This window comes from Eubalaena glacialis, chromosome 10 (assembly GCF_028564815.1).
Source record: "Eubalaena glacialis isolate mEubGla1 chromosome 10, mEubGla1.1.hap2.+ XY, whole genome shotgun sequence".
NCBI classification, from domain to species: Eukaryota; Metazoa; Chordata; class Mammalia; order Artiodactyla; family Balaenidae; genus Eubalaena; species Eubalaena glacialis.
In genome coordinates this window covers 18,225,434-18,242,273 of record NC_083725.1, presented here as the reverse complement: position 1 = coordinate 18,242,273, position 16,840 = coordinate 18,225,434, and the positions used below count along the sequence as shown (strand labels likewise).

The window sequence follows — 16,840 nt, the reverse complement described above, 5'->3', positions numbered from 1 at the left end:
AAAACCAGGAACAAATACATGACACCACAAAATCAAGTGCTTGGCTAGTTGAACTAATTCTAAGGGCAGTATGAGTTCAGAATCGGGAATTTAAGGAATTCTTAAAGGAAGTACGGGGCTTAAAGTTCACTTCGAAAGAACTGTCAGGATATGGATTGACATGAAAGAGTGGGGGATTGGGGAGGAGGTGCTTGCCAGTTGCTGAGAAATGGCACTGGGGGGGATGGTGAAGCTGCAGACTACAGAGGGGATGAAGGGGTGTGTGGAGTATAAGGAGAGAGTTAATTGATCTAGTTTTTAAAAATTTGCTCTTTTACTCTCTTTCCAGAGTTCATCTGAGATTCCTTCTTTAGCCAACATACTTTAGCCCTGAGCACATTTCCTCTCCTCATCTTTCCCTTTTTTCTTTTTCTTTTCTTTTCTTTCTTAAGTTGTTTAAATTTAAACCATTATTTGTGACTCTCTTTCCTGGGAGAATCACTGCAAGAAGAATGATGGTGCCACGGGAAGGTGACCCGTCTGTCTGAAGCTAGAGGTTCTTCTATGAGTTAAATAACTTCCCAGGTGAGCCCAGGCGAGTCATCTTGTCTCTAATCCCTTGCAGCTGAACTTCACCCCTTGGCCCAGCGTTGCATACAGCTCATAGCCCTCCCCCTTCCCCTTCCCCCTTCTTTCAGGCTCCCTTCCCCAGGAATTTCATCACTTCCTAGAACTGCCAAAACATTTTTGGTATATTTCTCTCAGTTAGTGTTTAACTAAACATCTACCTCTAAGGGATCGGCTGAACTGATGGAAGAAATATTGATAGCCAGAGACTCAGGAAGACAATTTCTGCAGGGTGCCTCCCTGGCTTCTGGAGGGGAGAGAAGGAGGGCAGTGGACCGTTGGCACAGGAGTGAGACACAATGGAATCTGGCTTCACCTCCAAGGACACTTATCTGAGCCATTTTAACCCTCAGGCTTATCTAGAAAAATATTATAACTTTGGGTCCAGACACTCTGCAGAAAAACAGATTCTTAGGCATCTTCTGAAAAATCTTTTCAAGATATTTTGCCTAGGTAAGTTTATCTGTTGTCTGTGTGTCTCCCCTCCAAATGTGAGTCATAAAGAAAGAGTCTCAGGGCATGACTCTTTTGTGTCTAATCATTGTTATTTGACAGCCCTTTTGGCATCACCCATTCATTTAACTAGGATAAAAACTAACATTGGGGTGGATATTTTACAGTTTACAAAGTGCTTTTATATCCATTATCTCCTTTGGCCCTGTAAGAGGGTAATCCAAAAACTGGAGTTCTGTCCTTGATTCTACATTGATTTGCTAGGTCACTAGCCAGACATTTCACTTAAGAAATGGAGATTCTAGGGACTTCCCTGGTGGTCCAGTGGTTTAAGACTTTGCCTTCCAAAGCAGGGGGTGTGGGTTCGATCCCTGATTGGGGAGCTAAGATCCCACATGCCTCATGGCCAAAAAACCAAAACATAAAACAGAAGCAAAATATTGTAACTAATTCAATAAAGACTTTAAAAATGGTCCACATCAAAAAAAAAAGTCTTAAAAAAAAAAAAAAGAAATGGAGATTCTAGTAATTATTCTATTTCTAACTCAAAGGAATGTTGTGAATGTGCATGAGATAAAGACCTCCCATGAAGGAAGGATGCTTTTTGAAGAACTGGATGCTTTTTGGAGAAAGACATTATAAAAACTCAATTTTTAAAAAATTTTAACTTTCTCTCAAAGCATTCCTTCATAGTTTTTACATTATCTGCATAGCAGTCTTTCTGGATCAAGGGTCTGTACACCAGATGCAGATCTTTTTTTCCTCCTCCTAGAGTTAAAAATATACCAGCCACATGCTCCACCCTTGAATGGGGAATGGAAAGTAAAAAATATTTTAAAAAGAGACATTGAGGGAAGAGGGGTGACTAGAGAGATGGTCTGTCTTTGGGGCTCTCCTTGGGGCTCCCCAGCATAGTCCTGGCAAACAGAGTGCAAATCAGCTTTATCTGCCACCCTATGATGCCTGACCCCCTTCCTCATTCCCTCCTCTAAACCAGATGGTGTGAAGGGAGACCTCCTGATCGACATTGGCTCTGGCCCCACCATCTATCAGCTCCTCTCTGCTTGTGAATCCTTCAAGGAGATCATCGCCACTGACTATACTGATCGGAACCTGCAGGAGCTGGAGAAGTGGCTGAGGAAGGAGCCCGGGGCCTTCGACTGGTCCCCAGTGGTGACCTATGTGTGTGAGCTTGAAGGGAACAGGTAGAGAATCTCGGGTCCGCTTCCTGGCTTTCTTAGGGTACCTGGGTGCCAGTTCATTTTTCAGAACCAAAAATTATCCTTAGAGTCCAAGTTGAAAAGCAAAGGAAACAGAGAGAGACGGAGGGACCAAAGAGAAATCCAAATGGAGGAAGAGGGAGCTAGAGAGAGAGAACGGGAGTGAAGCACACGCGTGTTGTGTGCACACACGCGCCTGTGTGTGTGTATGTGCACCAGAACAGCAGAAGACATAGCTGAAAAAACCGAAGAGTTGGTTACTGAGCCAAGATGAGTGGTCACAAAACCTTTCCAGGCCTGTGTATGGATGCAGTGTGCAGGCCAGATACTGTAGGACCTTGTTTTAGGAAAACTTCAAGAGGCCAAACCAGCTCCTAGCTAGAAGGTTTCAGGTCAGGGCTTGCCGCCCTAGTGACACTGTGTTGCTAGCCATCCAAATGCATAGATCTCTACTGTGAAAGTGGCTAATGCTGACACCACCAGATACAACAAAAAGCTGACTAGGTTTTTAAACTGAGATTAGCAGCATAAAGGAATTATTTGAAAAGAATTTGTTACTTACCATCCACAAAATTAGGGCTTTACATATCGACAACTAACGATCAAAATCTTATAATACCCTATCTATAAGTAAATTTATGCAAACAAAGTTTGTTTAAATTACTAATTTCTCCCCACGCAAGAAATTGGCAATAGACTACCAGCCAGAGGTGAAGAGTCGAGCACTTCACTTTGTTATTCCCTTGTCCTGATGTGCCTCCCATTCTACAGCCCAGCCGACCATCAGTGCCTGGAGCATCATGGCTTTGCTGCTATGAATATTGCCAAGACCCCAGAAGCACCTTTGTAAATGGCACAAAAAGACCACTTTGGTGTTCTAGGGTTTATCAAAGGAGGTCCCTTGTCTCCTAGAGCTCACATCAGGGAAGGCAGGCACATGCCAAATCATTTAGGGCCTTCAAGGCCAAGTTAATGCTTGTGGACTTCAAGTGTAACAAGAAGACATCAGAGGTATAACTAGGAGAGTGATGTGACCCAATTTACATTTACAAAGATCTCTCTGGCTATTGTGTAGAGAATGGATTGGAGGTTTAGAGAACAAGAGATGCAAAAGGGAGAGATGATGGTGGCTTGGACTAGGTGATGGAGAGAGACAGAAGATTTTAAGATGAATATTTGAGAGAGAATGAATAAGAGTTGGTAGTGATTGGTTAGTGGGAATGAGGAAAGGGAAGTATCAAGGATGACTCCCATGTTTCTGAACTCGAACAACGGGGGGATTGAGGTACCATTCCTGAATCCCAAGTATAAATATAAAATCATGTGGTCTCAACATGTCCCTCAGGAGTATGCCTAGCTCCATGTTCTTCTAGAGTGATTGATGGTCAATTCATTTTTCTATACTTGCACTTATATTTGATTCCCATCTATTTACCAACTTTTGTTTATTCCTGAGTCAAGTTCTCTTCTGAAAATTTCTCTAAAGTCTGCTTCTATTTCTTTAACCCTCCCATTTTCTTTTAAAGGTCTGCTGACTTTAGCTTATTAGGAGTATTCCAAACTGTATATTCATTTTCTTACATACTGTTGCTACATTGTCTTATTGGTAGTAAATGTGGATTGTCAAATGTAAGTTATCAAGATGAGTCATTGGTGGTACAATTCCTTATAGTACAGAAGTATGAATAAACGAGAAGTTTTACCTTGTGTTCCCAATTAACCTTTTTGGTATCATGCGGAGTCACTAAACTTCCACTGGGTTTTGTTGGTCTTTTATTCCCTTTACCAGAGATAGTAAGTATTGAAATCAGATAGTTTGAGTCCTCCAACTTTGTTCTTTGCAAGATTATTTTGGCAAATTTAGTGCCATTACTTTTAGAATAAACTTGTAAATTTCTTCAAAAAAAGTTTACTGAGATTTTATTGCAATTTCTTTGAATCTACAAATCAATTTAGGAGAATGTATATATTGCATCTCCAGTCCATGAACATGGTTTATCTCTACATTTAGTTAGGGCTTCAGTTTCTCTCAGTTCTCATATTTTGCATATATTTTGTTAAAATGTCCCTGTGTTTCATGTTTTATAATGCTACTGTTGATTGTTTCTTTTAAATTTCATTTTTATTTCATTTTATTAGTCTCATTTGCTAGTATATAGAGGTACAATTGATTTTTTGTATATTAGATCTTGCTGACTTCACTAATTTCATTTTTTATTTTATTTTTTATATTGAAATATAGTTGATTTACAATACTTGGTTTCAGGTGTACAGCAAATCGATTCATTTAACATATATATGTATATATCTATATTCTTTTTTCTATTCTTTTCCATTATAGTTTATTACAAAATATTGCACTAATTAATTTTAATCATTTTTGGTAGATTCCATAGTATTTTCTATGTACATTCTTATACCATCTACAAATAAAAATACTTTTACTTCTTCTATTTCAACTTTATGCCTTTATTTATTTTTTATGCCCTATTACATTGACTAGGACCACGAAAACAATGTTGAACAAAAATGATAAGAACAGACATTTGTGCCTTTTTCCATATCTTAGGAAAAAATGTTCAATGATTCATCATTAAGAATGACATTATTTATAGGTTTTTCATAGAAATTCTTTATCAGACTAAGTTCCCTTGTATTTCTAGTTTCTTGGGGGGTTTTAATCAAATGTTAAAATTTGTCAAAAAATTTTTTTGCATTTACTGAGATGGTCATGTGATGTTTCTGCATATTCTGAGAACATGAATTATGTTGGATGATTTTTGGTACTTAAACCAAACTGGCATAAACCCCTTGGTCATGAAGTAGTAATGTTTTTATGTATGCCTGGATGTGATTTGCCAATATTTTGTTAAGGATTTTTGCATCTATATTTATGAGGGATATTGAGCTATAAATTAATTTTCTTGTTATATGCTTGGCAGATTTTGATATCAGCATGATGCTAATTCATATAATAATTTGGAAGTGTTTCTTCCTCCCCTATTTTTTGAAGGAGTTTGTATTATTTCTTCCTTAAATGATTGATAGAATTCACCAGTGAAGCTATCTGAACCTGAAGGTTTCTTCCTGGGTGAGGAGGTTTTTTATTAAGAAGAGTATTCCTTTAATGACTATTTGGACTGTCTATTTCTTCTTTTGTCTGTTTTGATAAGTACTATTTTTCAAGGAATTTGTCCTTTACATCTTGGTTGTCAACTTTATTGTCATGAAGTTTTTTATACAATATCCCTTTATTACTCTTTTAATGTCTGTAGGATCTTTGGTGATTGTCCCTCTTTCATTCCTAAAATTGGCAATTTGTCTTTTTCTTTTAATCTTGATTGCTCTTGTTAGAGATTGATACATTTTATTAATCTTTTCAAAGAACCAGCTTTTGGCTTTGTTGATTTTCTCAGTTGTCCATTGTGTATTCCACTGATTTCTGCTCTTATTTTTCTTATTTTCTGTCTTCCACTTACTTTAGTTTTAATATGCTCTTCTTTTTCTAACTTCTTGAGATGGAAGCTTAGGTCATTTATTCTCACACTTTCCTTCAGCACTCTTTTAGCTGCATCCCATGATTTTTGATGTGTCATATTTTTGTTATTATCCAATTCAGCATATATCCTAATTTTCTTTGTGATTTCTTCTTTGACCATAAATTATTTGTATTTGTGTTGCTTAATTTCCAAAATTGTTGGGATTTTTTTCCTAGATATTGTTACTGGTTTCTAATTAAATTTCATTGTAGTCAGAGGTTTATTTTGTGACCCAGCATATGATCTATTTGGTGAACATTCTATGTGTTCTACATTGAAAAGAATGTGTATTGTCCAGTTGTTGGTGTCGTTTCTATAAATATTAATTCAGTCAGGTAGATTGATAATATTGTTCAAATTCTCTACATGATTTTTTGTTTACTTATTCTATCAATTACTGGGAGAGAGAGATGTTAAAAATCTCAAATTATGATTGTGGATTCATCTCTTGCTCCTCATAGTTCTGTCAACATTTGCCTCATGCATTTTGAAGCTTTGTTATTAGCAGCATACACTTTTAGGGTTGTTATGTCTTCTTGATGAATTGACTATTTTATCATTATATCTCCCTTTACCTCCAGTAATACACTTTGTTTTGAAGTCGACTTTGATATTAATATGGCCACACCAGCCTTCTTATTCTTGGTGATGGCATAAGGTGGTAGGGGCCTCTAAGATGGTCCCCACTAATCTTCACTTCAGGTATTCATGCTCTTGCTTAATTCTCTCCCCATGAGTGTCCATTGGATTTAATGACTGGATTCTAACAAATATGGTGCTGTAGAGTGATGGGACATCAATTCTGAGATTAAGATACAAAGAGACTACAGCTTCCCTATTGGGTGCTCTCTCTTACACTCACTCACTTGTCCTAAGGGGTGAGTTTGGAAGCAAATTTACCCCCAGGTGGGCCTTCAGATGACACCGGACAACTCTGAGAGTGGCCAACACTGCAGTGTCATGAGGGACCTTGCACCAGAGACACTCAGCTAATCTGTACCCAAGTATCTGACCTGCAGAAACTGTGAGATGAATGTTTGTCATTTTAAATTGCTAAGTTTGGGGGTAATTTATTATGTAACAATAGATAAATAATATACATGGTATATCTTTTTCTACCCTTTTGTTTTCAACCTGTCCGTGTTTTTATATTTAAAATGACTTTTTTTGAAATAACATGTAGTAGGTCTTGCTTTTCAATCCAACCTGACAATTTCTACCTTTTAACTGGATTGTTTACTCAATTTACATTTAATGTAATTAGTGATATTGTATGGCTGAGTCTAAATCTGCCATCTTGGTATATATTTTCTATTTGTCCCATCTGTCTGGTGTTCATTTGTACCTTTGTCCTGCTTCTTGTTGGTGAATGAAATAATTTTTGTTTTTCCATTTATATAGTATAATTATACACATTTTTAGTATGGCTTTATCTCCTCTATTGACTTTTTTCTCCTCTATTGACCTCTTTTGTGTTTTGTGTGTGTGTACGTGCACATGTGCGCATGATTTTTCTAGAAATTACATAATATATTTGCAACGTCTCATGAACAATGTAAGATATTACAGCAGTGTAATTCCTTTAACCCACTCTCCTGCCCCTTATACACTTGTTGTCATATATTTATTCTGTATAAACTATAACACTGTAATGCACTGTTATAATTTTTGCTTTAAGCAGTCAGTAGTGCTTTTATTTTCTTTATTGTTTTATTTTTAATTTTGGTTAAGAAAACACACATCATAAAATTTATCACCTTAATTCTTTAAGTGTACAGTTTTGTAGTTTTAAGTATATTCACATCAGTCAGTAGTATTTTCAATAAATAGATATAAAGTCTTCTGTGTTTATCCACAAATCTGTCCTGTCTAGTATTCTTCACTCCTTTCTGCAGATCTAGGCTTCTATCTGACATCATTTCCCTTCACCTGGAGAACTTCTTTTAGTGTTTTTGTATAATGCATTTCTGCTGGAGACAAATTCTCTCAGCTTATCAATATCAGGTAAGAATCAATAATTCTTTTCTTCCTCGTAATATGAGGAATTTAACAATTTTTGACACCCAAAGTCCTTCTGGCATCTTCCTTCCCAGTGTTTATTGTTAAACTTTGAGATTTTAAATCCAAATATTGTAATTTAAAGTACTATTTTTATATTTTCTTTCAACATCATATGCTCTCAGTTTGTAATCATATTTGCAATTACGTGGATGTATTTTATGCTCATTTTATATGATTTTTTTAGTTGTTGAGTTTTTAATTCCGATTCATGTCATAGTCAACCGAATAGGTCTTTGGACCTGTTTCAAGAAGAACACAAAAGTGACATGTTTTCTACGCCCATGAATATTGGGAAGGTATTTTTGGTGCCCTTACTCATGAGCAACATTGTAAAGTTGTTTAATATTGCTTAAACATTGCTCCATGTTTTTCCCCCGCATTAAGTAAGAAATCAAGAGAGGCTATTTTCACATGCCATTTTAACCTGTAAACCCCTTACTTAGAATTTTATGCTGGCTAGAGCTTTCAAACTTCAGACATGTTCTTCAAGATAACAGTAATTTCAAACTTTTTAAATGGACTATGTGATTTCACAGAATGAAATTGACATTAACTAGAAGAAAACTGTAGTGATGAGGATTTAGACAATATTCAAAATTATTAAATAAGGAATTTCCCAGGACTTTTATAGAATATCAGGGAAAGTTTATCAAGAAGTTCTTAGTCGTTGTCAGACAGCACATCTTTCCAAGGTCCAAATCATGCTTCAAGAGGCTTTTAGAACTTTGTTCTCAATTTCTCTAGCTATCACAAGCCTTTCCATCTTATTCAGAAATGAACACTTAACATCTAGCAGGATACTGAAAGCATTACTTATCTCAAGCCAGAATCGTCAGCTCGTAGCAATTGCTCCTGAGACACTGTCCCTTCCCAATCACTCTGTCAGACTAAGGAACTGTATTTTTGGCAGTAAAATTCTGCATTCTCACCCTTATCCTTCTGCTAGATCCTGTGGCTTCAACTGTTTTGAGAATGATAGTGATCCCATTCAACTAATGTCTTTCTTGCATCTTCAAGTTCCTCTATCAACCCACAACCTATTTCCCCTGAGATTATTTCTTCTTTATCTGAAGCTATTTCTTATGTTGACTGCTGCCAAAGACAATTTGAGCTGTCTCCTTTTCCTCCTGTTCCTCTGGAGTGTGACTCAGACATTTAGATACCATTCATTTTTACAATTATCCGAAAAGTTGTAAGACACTGGTACCAAATTCTTGTCTCACACTATACATATTCATCAAGTCAGCAAGTCAAATACTAAGATATAACTAACTACTCAAGCACGAACCAAGGAAAATGAGCGTTACCTTAAGAAATCCTAGAAGCAGCATTAATTTACCTCTAGCACCTGGAACCTGGAACACGTTGCCTTGTGGTCCACAGACGAGCAGCTTCCATATCATCTGGGAACTTATTAGGAATGCAGATTCTCAGGCCTACCTACAGAATCAGAATCTGCATTTTAACAAGATCTGCAGGGGACTGTATGCATTTTACAGTTTGAGAAGCACTGGTGTCTGGAACGGAGCTCCCCAACAGGTATGTCAGGACATGCTAGTGGGGATGAGTTAGAGGTGTGCTCTGCAGGTTCTCCTCAGCCCTCGGCCCTTGGGGCAGCAGGGAGGGGTCTGGGGAGGCTGGAGCCCCTCCTGGTTGCCTCTACAGACAGCAGCTCCTCCACTTACTTCCGTGTACCTGACAGGAGAAAGCTTGAGCACCTGTAGAGGTGGCAGTTCTCTGAAATAAATGCTTTCCATACAAAGATTTTCGTATCTATTGAAAAAGATGTTTGTCTAGGGCCCCAAATAGACATACCTGTGCCAAATTTGTTCTGTGAACTAGTGAACTGCTTCTATCCCAAAGCATCTCTGTATTCCCAAGTCTTGTAAAAGATTGATATTCCTTCTCAAACCTGCGATCTTGGTGGTCATGATGATTGTCTCAGGGATGCCTAGGAAAAGCTTCTGCCTTTTACAAGGATGTCTTTCTCTTGAACACGGGCTCTCACTGCATTATCTCTTGGGGGAAATTAACAGGACAGGTTGAAAAACCTTCAACTGTCCCTTTCTTCAAATGGTAAACATTTCTATTCCTGTGTGTCAAAGCATCTCAAACTTAACGTGCCCAAAATAGAGCTATGATCTTCCCCAAACCTGCTTTATTTCTGGTATTCTTATCTCCTTGAATGGCACCATCATATAATTAATTGGAGAAGCCAGAAACCTGGAAGTCAGTCCTGTCATCTCCCTGTCAGTCATGTTTCACGACCAGCAGCAAGTTCTGTCCACTTCACTTCCTGAGTTCCTCTTAAACTAGTATATTTCTTCCAGTATTTTCCATGCAAGCTGTTTTCTTGGTCCAAGCTACCAACCTCTCCTTCCTAACTGGCCTCCCACCTCCATTCTTGTCCCAAATTGATTGCCTCAAAGTATAAATCTGATCATATCACTCCTTTCCTTAGCACCCCTTAATATCTCCCCACGGCTTTTAGGATAAAAAGCAAAATTCTTAACATGGTCCACGAAGCCCTGTCTAGTCTGGGACCTGCCTTGTGGTCCCCAGACTAGCAGCTTCCATGTCAACTGGTGGGCGCTTACCTTTTTGCCTCCCGTTCTGCCATGCGCTGCTTCGTTTTCTGAGGTTCAGCCACAATGGCATTCTCCTCTCCATGTTTCTTCCCACCAAAGGGCCTTTGCTCTTGCTATTTCCTCTTACTGGAGTATCCTCCTCCCTCCCTACTCTCTTCGGTCCAGTTCACTCCTACTTATTTATCCTCTGTTTCTCTGCTCACCTGACTCCTTTCCGGAGGAGACTTCCCTTATGCTTCTACACTGAGTCAAGCTCCCAGTATTCTTCTCTTAGTGCCATGTGCCCCTCCTGCCTGGCATTCATCACAGCTTTAATGTTTCAGTTTTGTGGATGATCATTGGATTATGTCTTCCTCCCCCACCAGACTGTAATCTCCATGAGGATAGGATTTGTTTCTCATTCGTCACACCTTAGGTCTCCACTGCCCGGTGCTCTTCCTGGCACACAATAGAAGGTGAAAAAATATTTATAAAAGAAGTGACTGCATGCATTTTGCTTTCCAGATGCTGCCTCCTAGTGTCACTCAGCTGTGGCCTGTGTCGAAGGTTCACCAGTGATGACTCCTTTTGCTCTTAACAGTTCTCACGTTGACATCCAAGCTTATTCAGCTTTTCATTTCCTTTACACGTCTTGATGGTTTTCCCTCAGGAGGGCCTGCTGGAACCTCTGGGGATGGGGCTTGGGGAGGTAAGTGTAATGGAAAAAAGCTTGTCCAAGGGATTCTGATTCACCACCCGCCTTGCAGCGTCAGGGCAGGAAGATCCTGCTTTAAATCTCAGGATAACTACCTGGGGTCTGGAAAGACAATCTTACAAAGTGTTCTTCCCAGGAGTCCCACTCTATCCTTTCCTCCCCCTCTCCCTCCCCAGTTCCTTCAGGCTTTTATAGACAGCATATTTACAGGGGATGTGGCTCCTTTTTTTTTTTTTTTTTTGCATATTGATTCCTTTGAAAGGCTAGATCTTTAGAGCTAGAGAAACGACCACACGGTGGTTAGCTTTCTGTAAAACTGCATAACATTTTTCTGGTGTGTATTTATTCCCTACCCCTTGAGCTAAACATGAGGCTGAGTGGTAATTGCCTGTGTCTCCAGGCGAGGCCATTTCATTGCAGGTGTATCACAGGCCCCGAGGAGCCCTGAGGTGTAATCGTTACATGGCTGTCTTGGCAACTGAGTTCACCAATGTTTATAGTGCATCCGAGGACAAGCAGGTATCCACGACAGTGGGTGTTTCTAACAAATTTCCCTCTCAAATTGGCACCTTCTCTGCCAGCTTTCCAGACTTCACAGTGTGTCTCACAGTTTGGGAACAATTTCCATCATCATCTGACTGGCAAGTACTAGTTCTGTGGCAACTTGTGTTTTTAAAATAGCTTCATACACAGTAGGGCCCAGACGTCCAACCTGCCTCTGACGTAATCACTTAAATACACATTACCATAATGTTCCCAAGAGACAGCATCATCTTTGGACACGTTCAAAAGAACACTACATTGTCACTTGTTTAGCTTTTTGTATACACTTAAGTTATCCATAGGTGAAGATAGGTTATTTGAATTTTTTCTATTCTAGATTAATTTACCTCTTCAAAGCCATGTTTCACACAGACTTTCATAATGTTGAATTATTATTTTTTATTCTTAAAATGATCTGTCAAATTATGCACGTTCTGTCAGGTGGGGTGGAAGCTTTGTAACTGATTTCCCTATTTTTAGAACGACTAACCCTCCCGGTTTGTCCAGGACTGAGACGGGTTCCCAGGACATGGGATTTTCAGTGCAAAAACCAGAAAAGTCCAGACCACTGGGGCAAGTTTGTCACCCTACTACCATTTCTACCCCAATAAGAGGAACAGGTAGACCCAGTCAAAGGCAACTATCATTCCCTGTATATCCCAGTTTATTGGTTGGTAGAAATTCCCTGAAAGTAATATCTTGCAAAGCTTTTTTCTCTCTCTCTCTCTCTTTTTTTTTTTTTTTAATATTTTGGTTGGCATTTTAAAAAATTTTTATTTATTTATTTATTTATTGGTTGCACTGGGTCTTTGTTGCTGTGTGTGGGCTTTCTCTAATTGCGGCGAGCAGGGGCTACTCTTTGTTGTGGTGCATGGGCTTCTCATTGCAGTGGCTTCTCTTGTTGCGGAGCACAGGCTCTAGGCGCGCGGACTTCAGTAGTTGTGGCTCACGGACTCTAGAGCGCAGGCTCAGTAGTTGTGGCGCACAGGCTTAGTTTCTTCGCGGCATGTGGGATCTTCCCGGACCAGGGCTCAAACCCGTGTCCCCTGCATTGGCAGGCGGATTCTTAACCACTGCACCACCAGGGAAGTCCTCTCTCTCTCTCTCTCTCTCTCTCTCTCTCTCTCTCTCTCTCTCTCTCTCTCTCTCTCTCTCTCTCTCTCTCTCTCTCTCTCTCTCTCTCTCTCTCTCTCTCTCTCTCTCTCTCTCTCTCTCTCTCTCTCTCTCTCTCTCTCTCCCTCCCTCCCTCCCTCCCTCCCTCCCTCCCTCCCTCCCTCCCTCCCTCCCTCCCTCCCTCCCTCCCTCCCTCCCTCCCTCCCTCCCTCCCTCCCTCCCTCTCTCTCTCTCTCTCTCTCTCTCTCTCTCTCTCTCTCTCTCTCTCTCTCTCTCTCCCTCCCTCTCTCTCTCCCTCTCTCTCTCTCCCTCCCTCCCTCCCTCCCTCCCTCCCTCCCTCTCTCTCTCTCTCTCTCTCTCTCTCTCCCCCTCCCTCTCTCTCTCTCTCTCTCTCTTTTAATAGAACAGCTTTATTGAGATAAAATTCACATAACATACGATTCACCCATGTAAAGTGTGCCATTCAGTAGCTCTTAGTATGTTCACAGAATTGCGTGATCCTCAGCACGATTTTAGAACATTTCATAACTCCCCAAAGAAACCCTATACCCACCAGTGATCATTCTCCTTTCCCCCAGTCCTCTCAGCCCCTAGCAACCACTGGTCTGCTTTCGGTCTCTACAGATTTGTCTTTTCTAGATATTTCATATAAATGGAATCATACAATATGTGGCCTTTTGTGCCTGGCTTCTGTCACTGAGCATCATGTTTTCAAGGTTCTTCCATGTTGTAGCCTGTGTCAGTTGTTCATTCCTTTTTATTACTGAATAATATTCCATTGTATGGATAGACCACATTTTATTTATCTATTCATAATTTGATGGACATTTGGGTTGTTTCCATCTTTTGGCTATTATGAATAATGCTGCTATAAATACTCATGGACAAGTTTTTGTGTGGACACATGTTTTCATTTCTCTTGTGTATAATCCTATGATTAGAATTCCTGAGTCATAGAGTCTGCCATACAGAGTAAAGTAAGTCAGAAAGAGAAAAACAAATACCATATGCTAACACATATATATGGAATCTAAGAAAAAAAATGGTTATGAAGAACCTAGGGGTAAGACAGGAATAAAGACACAGACGTAGAGAATAGTCTTGAGGACACGGGGAGGGGGAAGGGTAAGCTGGGATGAAGTGAGAGAGTGGCATGGACATATATACACTACCAAATGTAAAACAGATAGCTAGTGGGAAGCAGCCACACAGCACAGGGAGATCAGCTCGGTGCTTTGTGACCACCTAGAGGGGTGGGATAGGGAGGGTGGGAGGGAGACGCAAGAGGGAGGAGATATGGGGATATATGTGTATGTATAGCTGATTCACTTTGTTATAAAGCAGAAACTAACACCCCAGTGTAAAGCAATTATACACCAATAAAGATGTTAAAAAAAAAAGAACAGAATTCCTGGGTCATGTTAAATCTCTATGTTAAACCTTTTTTTTTTTTTTTTTTTTTTTTTGGGAACTTCCAGACTGTTTTCCAAAGTAACTGGACCATTTTACCATCTCACCAGCAGTGTATGTAGGTTCCAGTTTCTCCACGTCCTTGCCAACACTTAGTTATTATCTGTCTTTTTTATTATAATCATCCTAGTTGGTTCGAAGTGGTATCTCATGGTTTGATTTTCATTTCTCTGATGTCAGCATCTTTTCATATGCTTATTAAGCTTCTTAAATGGAAAATTATAACACAATTAAAGGATGTTTGTAAATAACTGATTATACACACTAGGCTTAAGATTTTAACTAAATATTTAAATAGGATGTCCACAGCTAATTGCTATTATCTCAAATCATTCTACCTGGAGGTAAATCTCCAAGTTTTCTTTAAACCATCAACTTTTCCTCAGGACCAGAAATGGTCCCAGTATAAATCTCTCTCACTTGCTCTGATGTTGGGCCATCCTCTGTTCTCTCTATCAAGCATTGTTGCCTGAGTGGCTGTTTTCTTCTGGAGCCAGCGACTGTGTGTTCCTTGCACATAAGCCTGGATTTGCACCCCTGGTGCTTTGTTGATTAACTTCCTCAAAGTGTTGGATACTCAATCATCACTCATACTATTTGGGCTCAGTGGCCTTCTGGGCACTTTATACACTCAGCGATTCCTCTCTTTGTCTTACCTCTCTGATTTTCTGCTACTTCTTTTCCTTTGTCTGTTCCCTTTCTCCAGTTTCTCTTGTTCACTCTATGTGTTTATTTAATTTCGTTCATTGGTTAGTTTGTTCCTTTATTCCTCCACTAATAAATTCCAAAAGGATCTGAGGCACTGGATTCCATCTCCTGCCCTTGCCTTTTCTCTTTCTGTCATTAATGAATTTCCTCTCAAGAAACCCCATTGATTTGGCAGAAAAGGATAGGATTCCTAGCAAGGCTACCAAGAAAACTATCTCCACCAGGAAACATACTCCCTACCTGCAATATCTTTTGGAGCCTGAGAATGGAAACAAGGAGTTTTCATCTTTCTAGAAAGGCCCTGGCCACAGTTGTGTGACATGATCAACAGTTTCTACGAATGTCTACGGATGACCTCCTATTGATCAGCAGCTACTACAAAGATACCATTTCTGCGTTTAAACCCATTATTGCTTGACATATGTGGCCAAACAGCCACTACCTTACAGTTTGGCAGAGGGAACAAGGGTGATAATAATAATAACAATAATAAATGATCTAGGCACTGTTCTAAGCAGCAGTAGAAGAAGAATTTCATGCGGGCAGTCCACTGTAGAAGCAGGCAACTAGGTATTTTTATTATCATTTCCATATTATTATTTACTTTGTAAAAAGATTTAACCCAGCGCAAGGTAATATGGTCACATTCAGTTACCAAAATGGTCCCTCATTTCTTCTTTGTTTTTACAACAGAGATGGCCCTAAGGTTATCACGTTTGGGACAACACTGCCATTTTCATTCCTGACCTAAGAGATCTGGGGTTCCCATGAGTGGGGTAGCCTGCGATCTTTGTCGGTTTGTGTGTTTCAGAGTCAAGGGGCCAGAGAAGGAGGAGAAGTTGAGGCGGGCGGTCAAGCAGGTCCTGAAGTGTGACGTGACTCAGAGCTGGCCGCTGGGGGCTGTCCCACTGCCCCCGGCCGACTGCCTGCTCAGCACGCTGTGCCTGGACGCCGCCTGCCCGGACCTCCCTGCCTACCGCATGGCCCTCAGGAACCTTGGCAGCCTGCTGAAGCCGGGGGGCTTCCTGGTGCTCGTGGATGCTCTGAAGAGCAGCTACTACATGATTGGCGAGCAGAGGTTCTCCAGCCTCTGCCTGGGCCGGGAGGCAGTGGAGGCTGCCGTGAGGGAGGCCGGCTACACCATTGAACAGTTTGAAGTGATCTCCCAAAGTTATTCTTCCAACATGGCCAACAATGAAGGGCTTTTCTCCCTGGTGGGGAGGAAGCTGAGCACATCTGTATGATACCTTGTGGTCGCCATTAAAGCAATTCCTCTGGCTTGCCCAGTTGACTTCAATCCTTGGTTCCAACTGCCATGGTCATTGTTCTGAGTAGAGGCTAATGGCTGGGGCCCAATGGTTCATCTAGGGCAGGGTTGGAGTGGTCAGTCTGCCTAGGAACCATTAGTTGACCACCTACTCTGTGCTCCCCATGTGTGCTGGTGTTATAAGGACTCCAACATGACAAATGGGCATGTCTAGTCTTCACTGCCTATGATTACAAAAGAATACCTCATTTTCCTTGAATATCCCAGTTATGATGGCTTAAGCCCACACATGCCTACAGAGAAGTGTCTGCAGTTATTCACTCCTCATTTCCTGGGGGTCCTGATGCCTTCTTCTCTCCCAGGAACAGGCTTCTCCTGTTCTTCACTTCTTGCCTTCTCTGGGGACCATGTCCTCCTCTGGGGTCTACTGGTGCTACCACTACCCAGGGTCAGAGAACAGCTGTCACTTTTGCCTCTTGGTCTCAAGAATGGGGTAGGCCTTTCTTTTACTTCCCTCAACACACCTGAGCCAAGGCTGTGACTTTTATACCTGAAGAGAAGTTTAGGAGTTAGCAAGA

General features: G+C 40.4%; 1 protein-coding gene across 1 annotated transcript; it reads left to right on the top strand.

The window, feature by feature from the left end:
* Window positions 1-905: 905 nt before the first annotated feature.
* LOC133099080 (nicotinamide N-methyltransferase) lies at window positions 906-16,239 on the top strand. Its single transcript, XM_061202538.1, has 3 exons — window positions 906-1,059; window positions 2,057-2,264; window positions 15,807-16,239. Exons 1-3 carry the CDS (start codon window positions 906-908, stop codon window positions 16,237-16,239), a joined length of 795 nt encoding a protein of 264 aa, XP_061058521.1.
* Window positions 16,240-16,840: the final 601 nt, after the last annotated feature.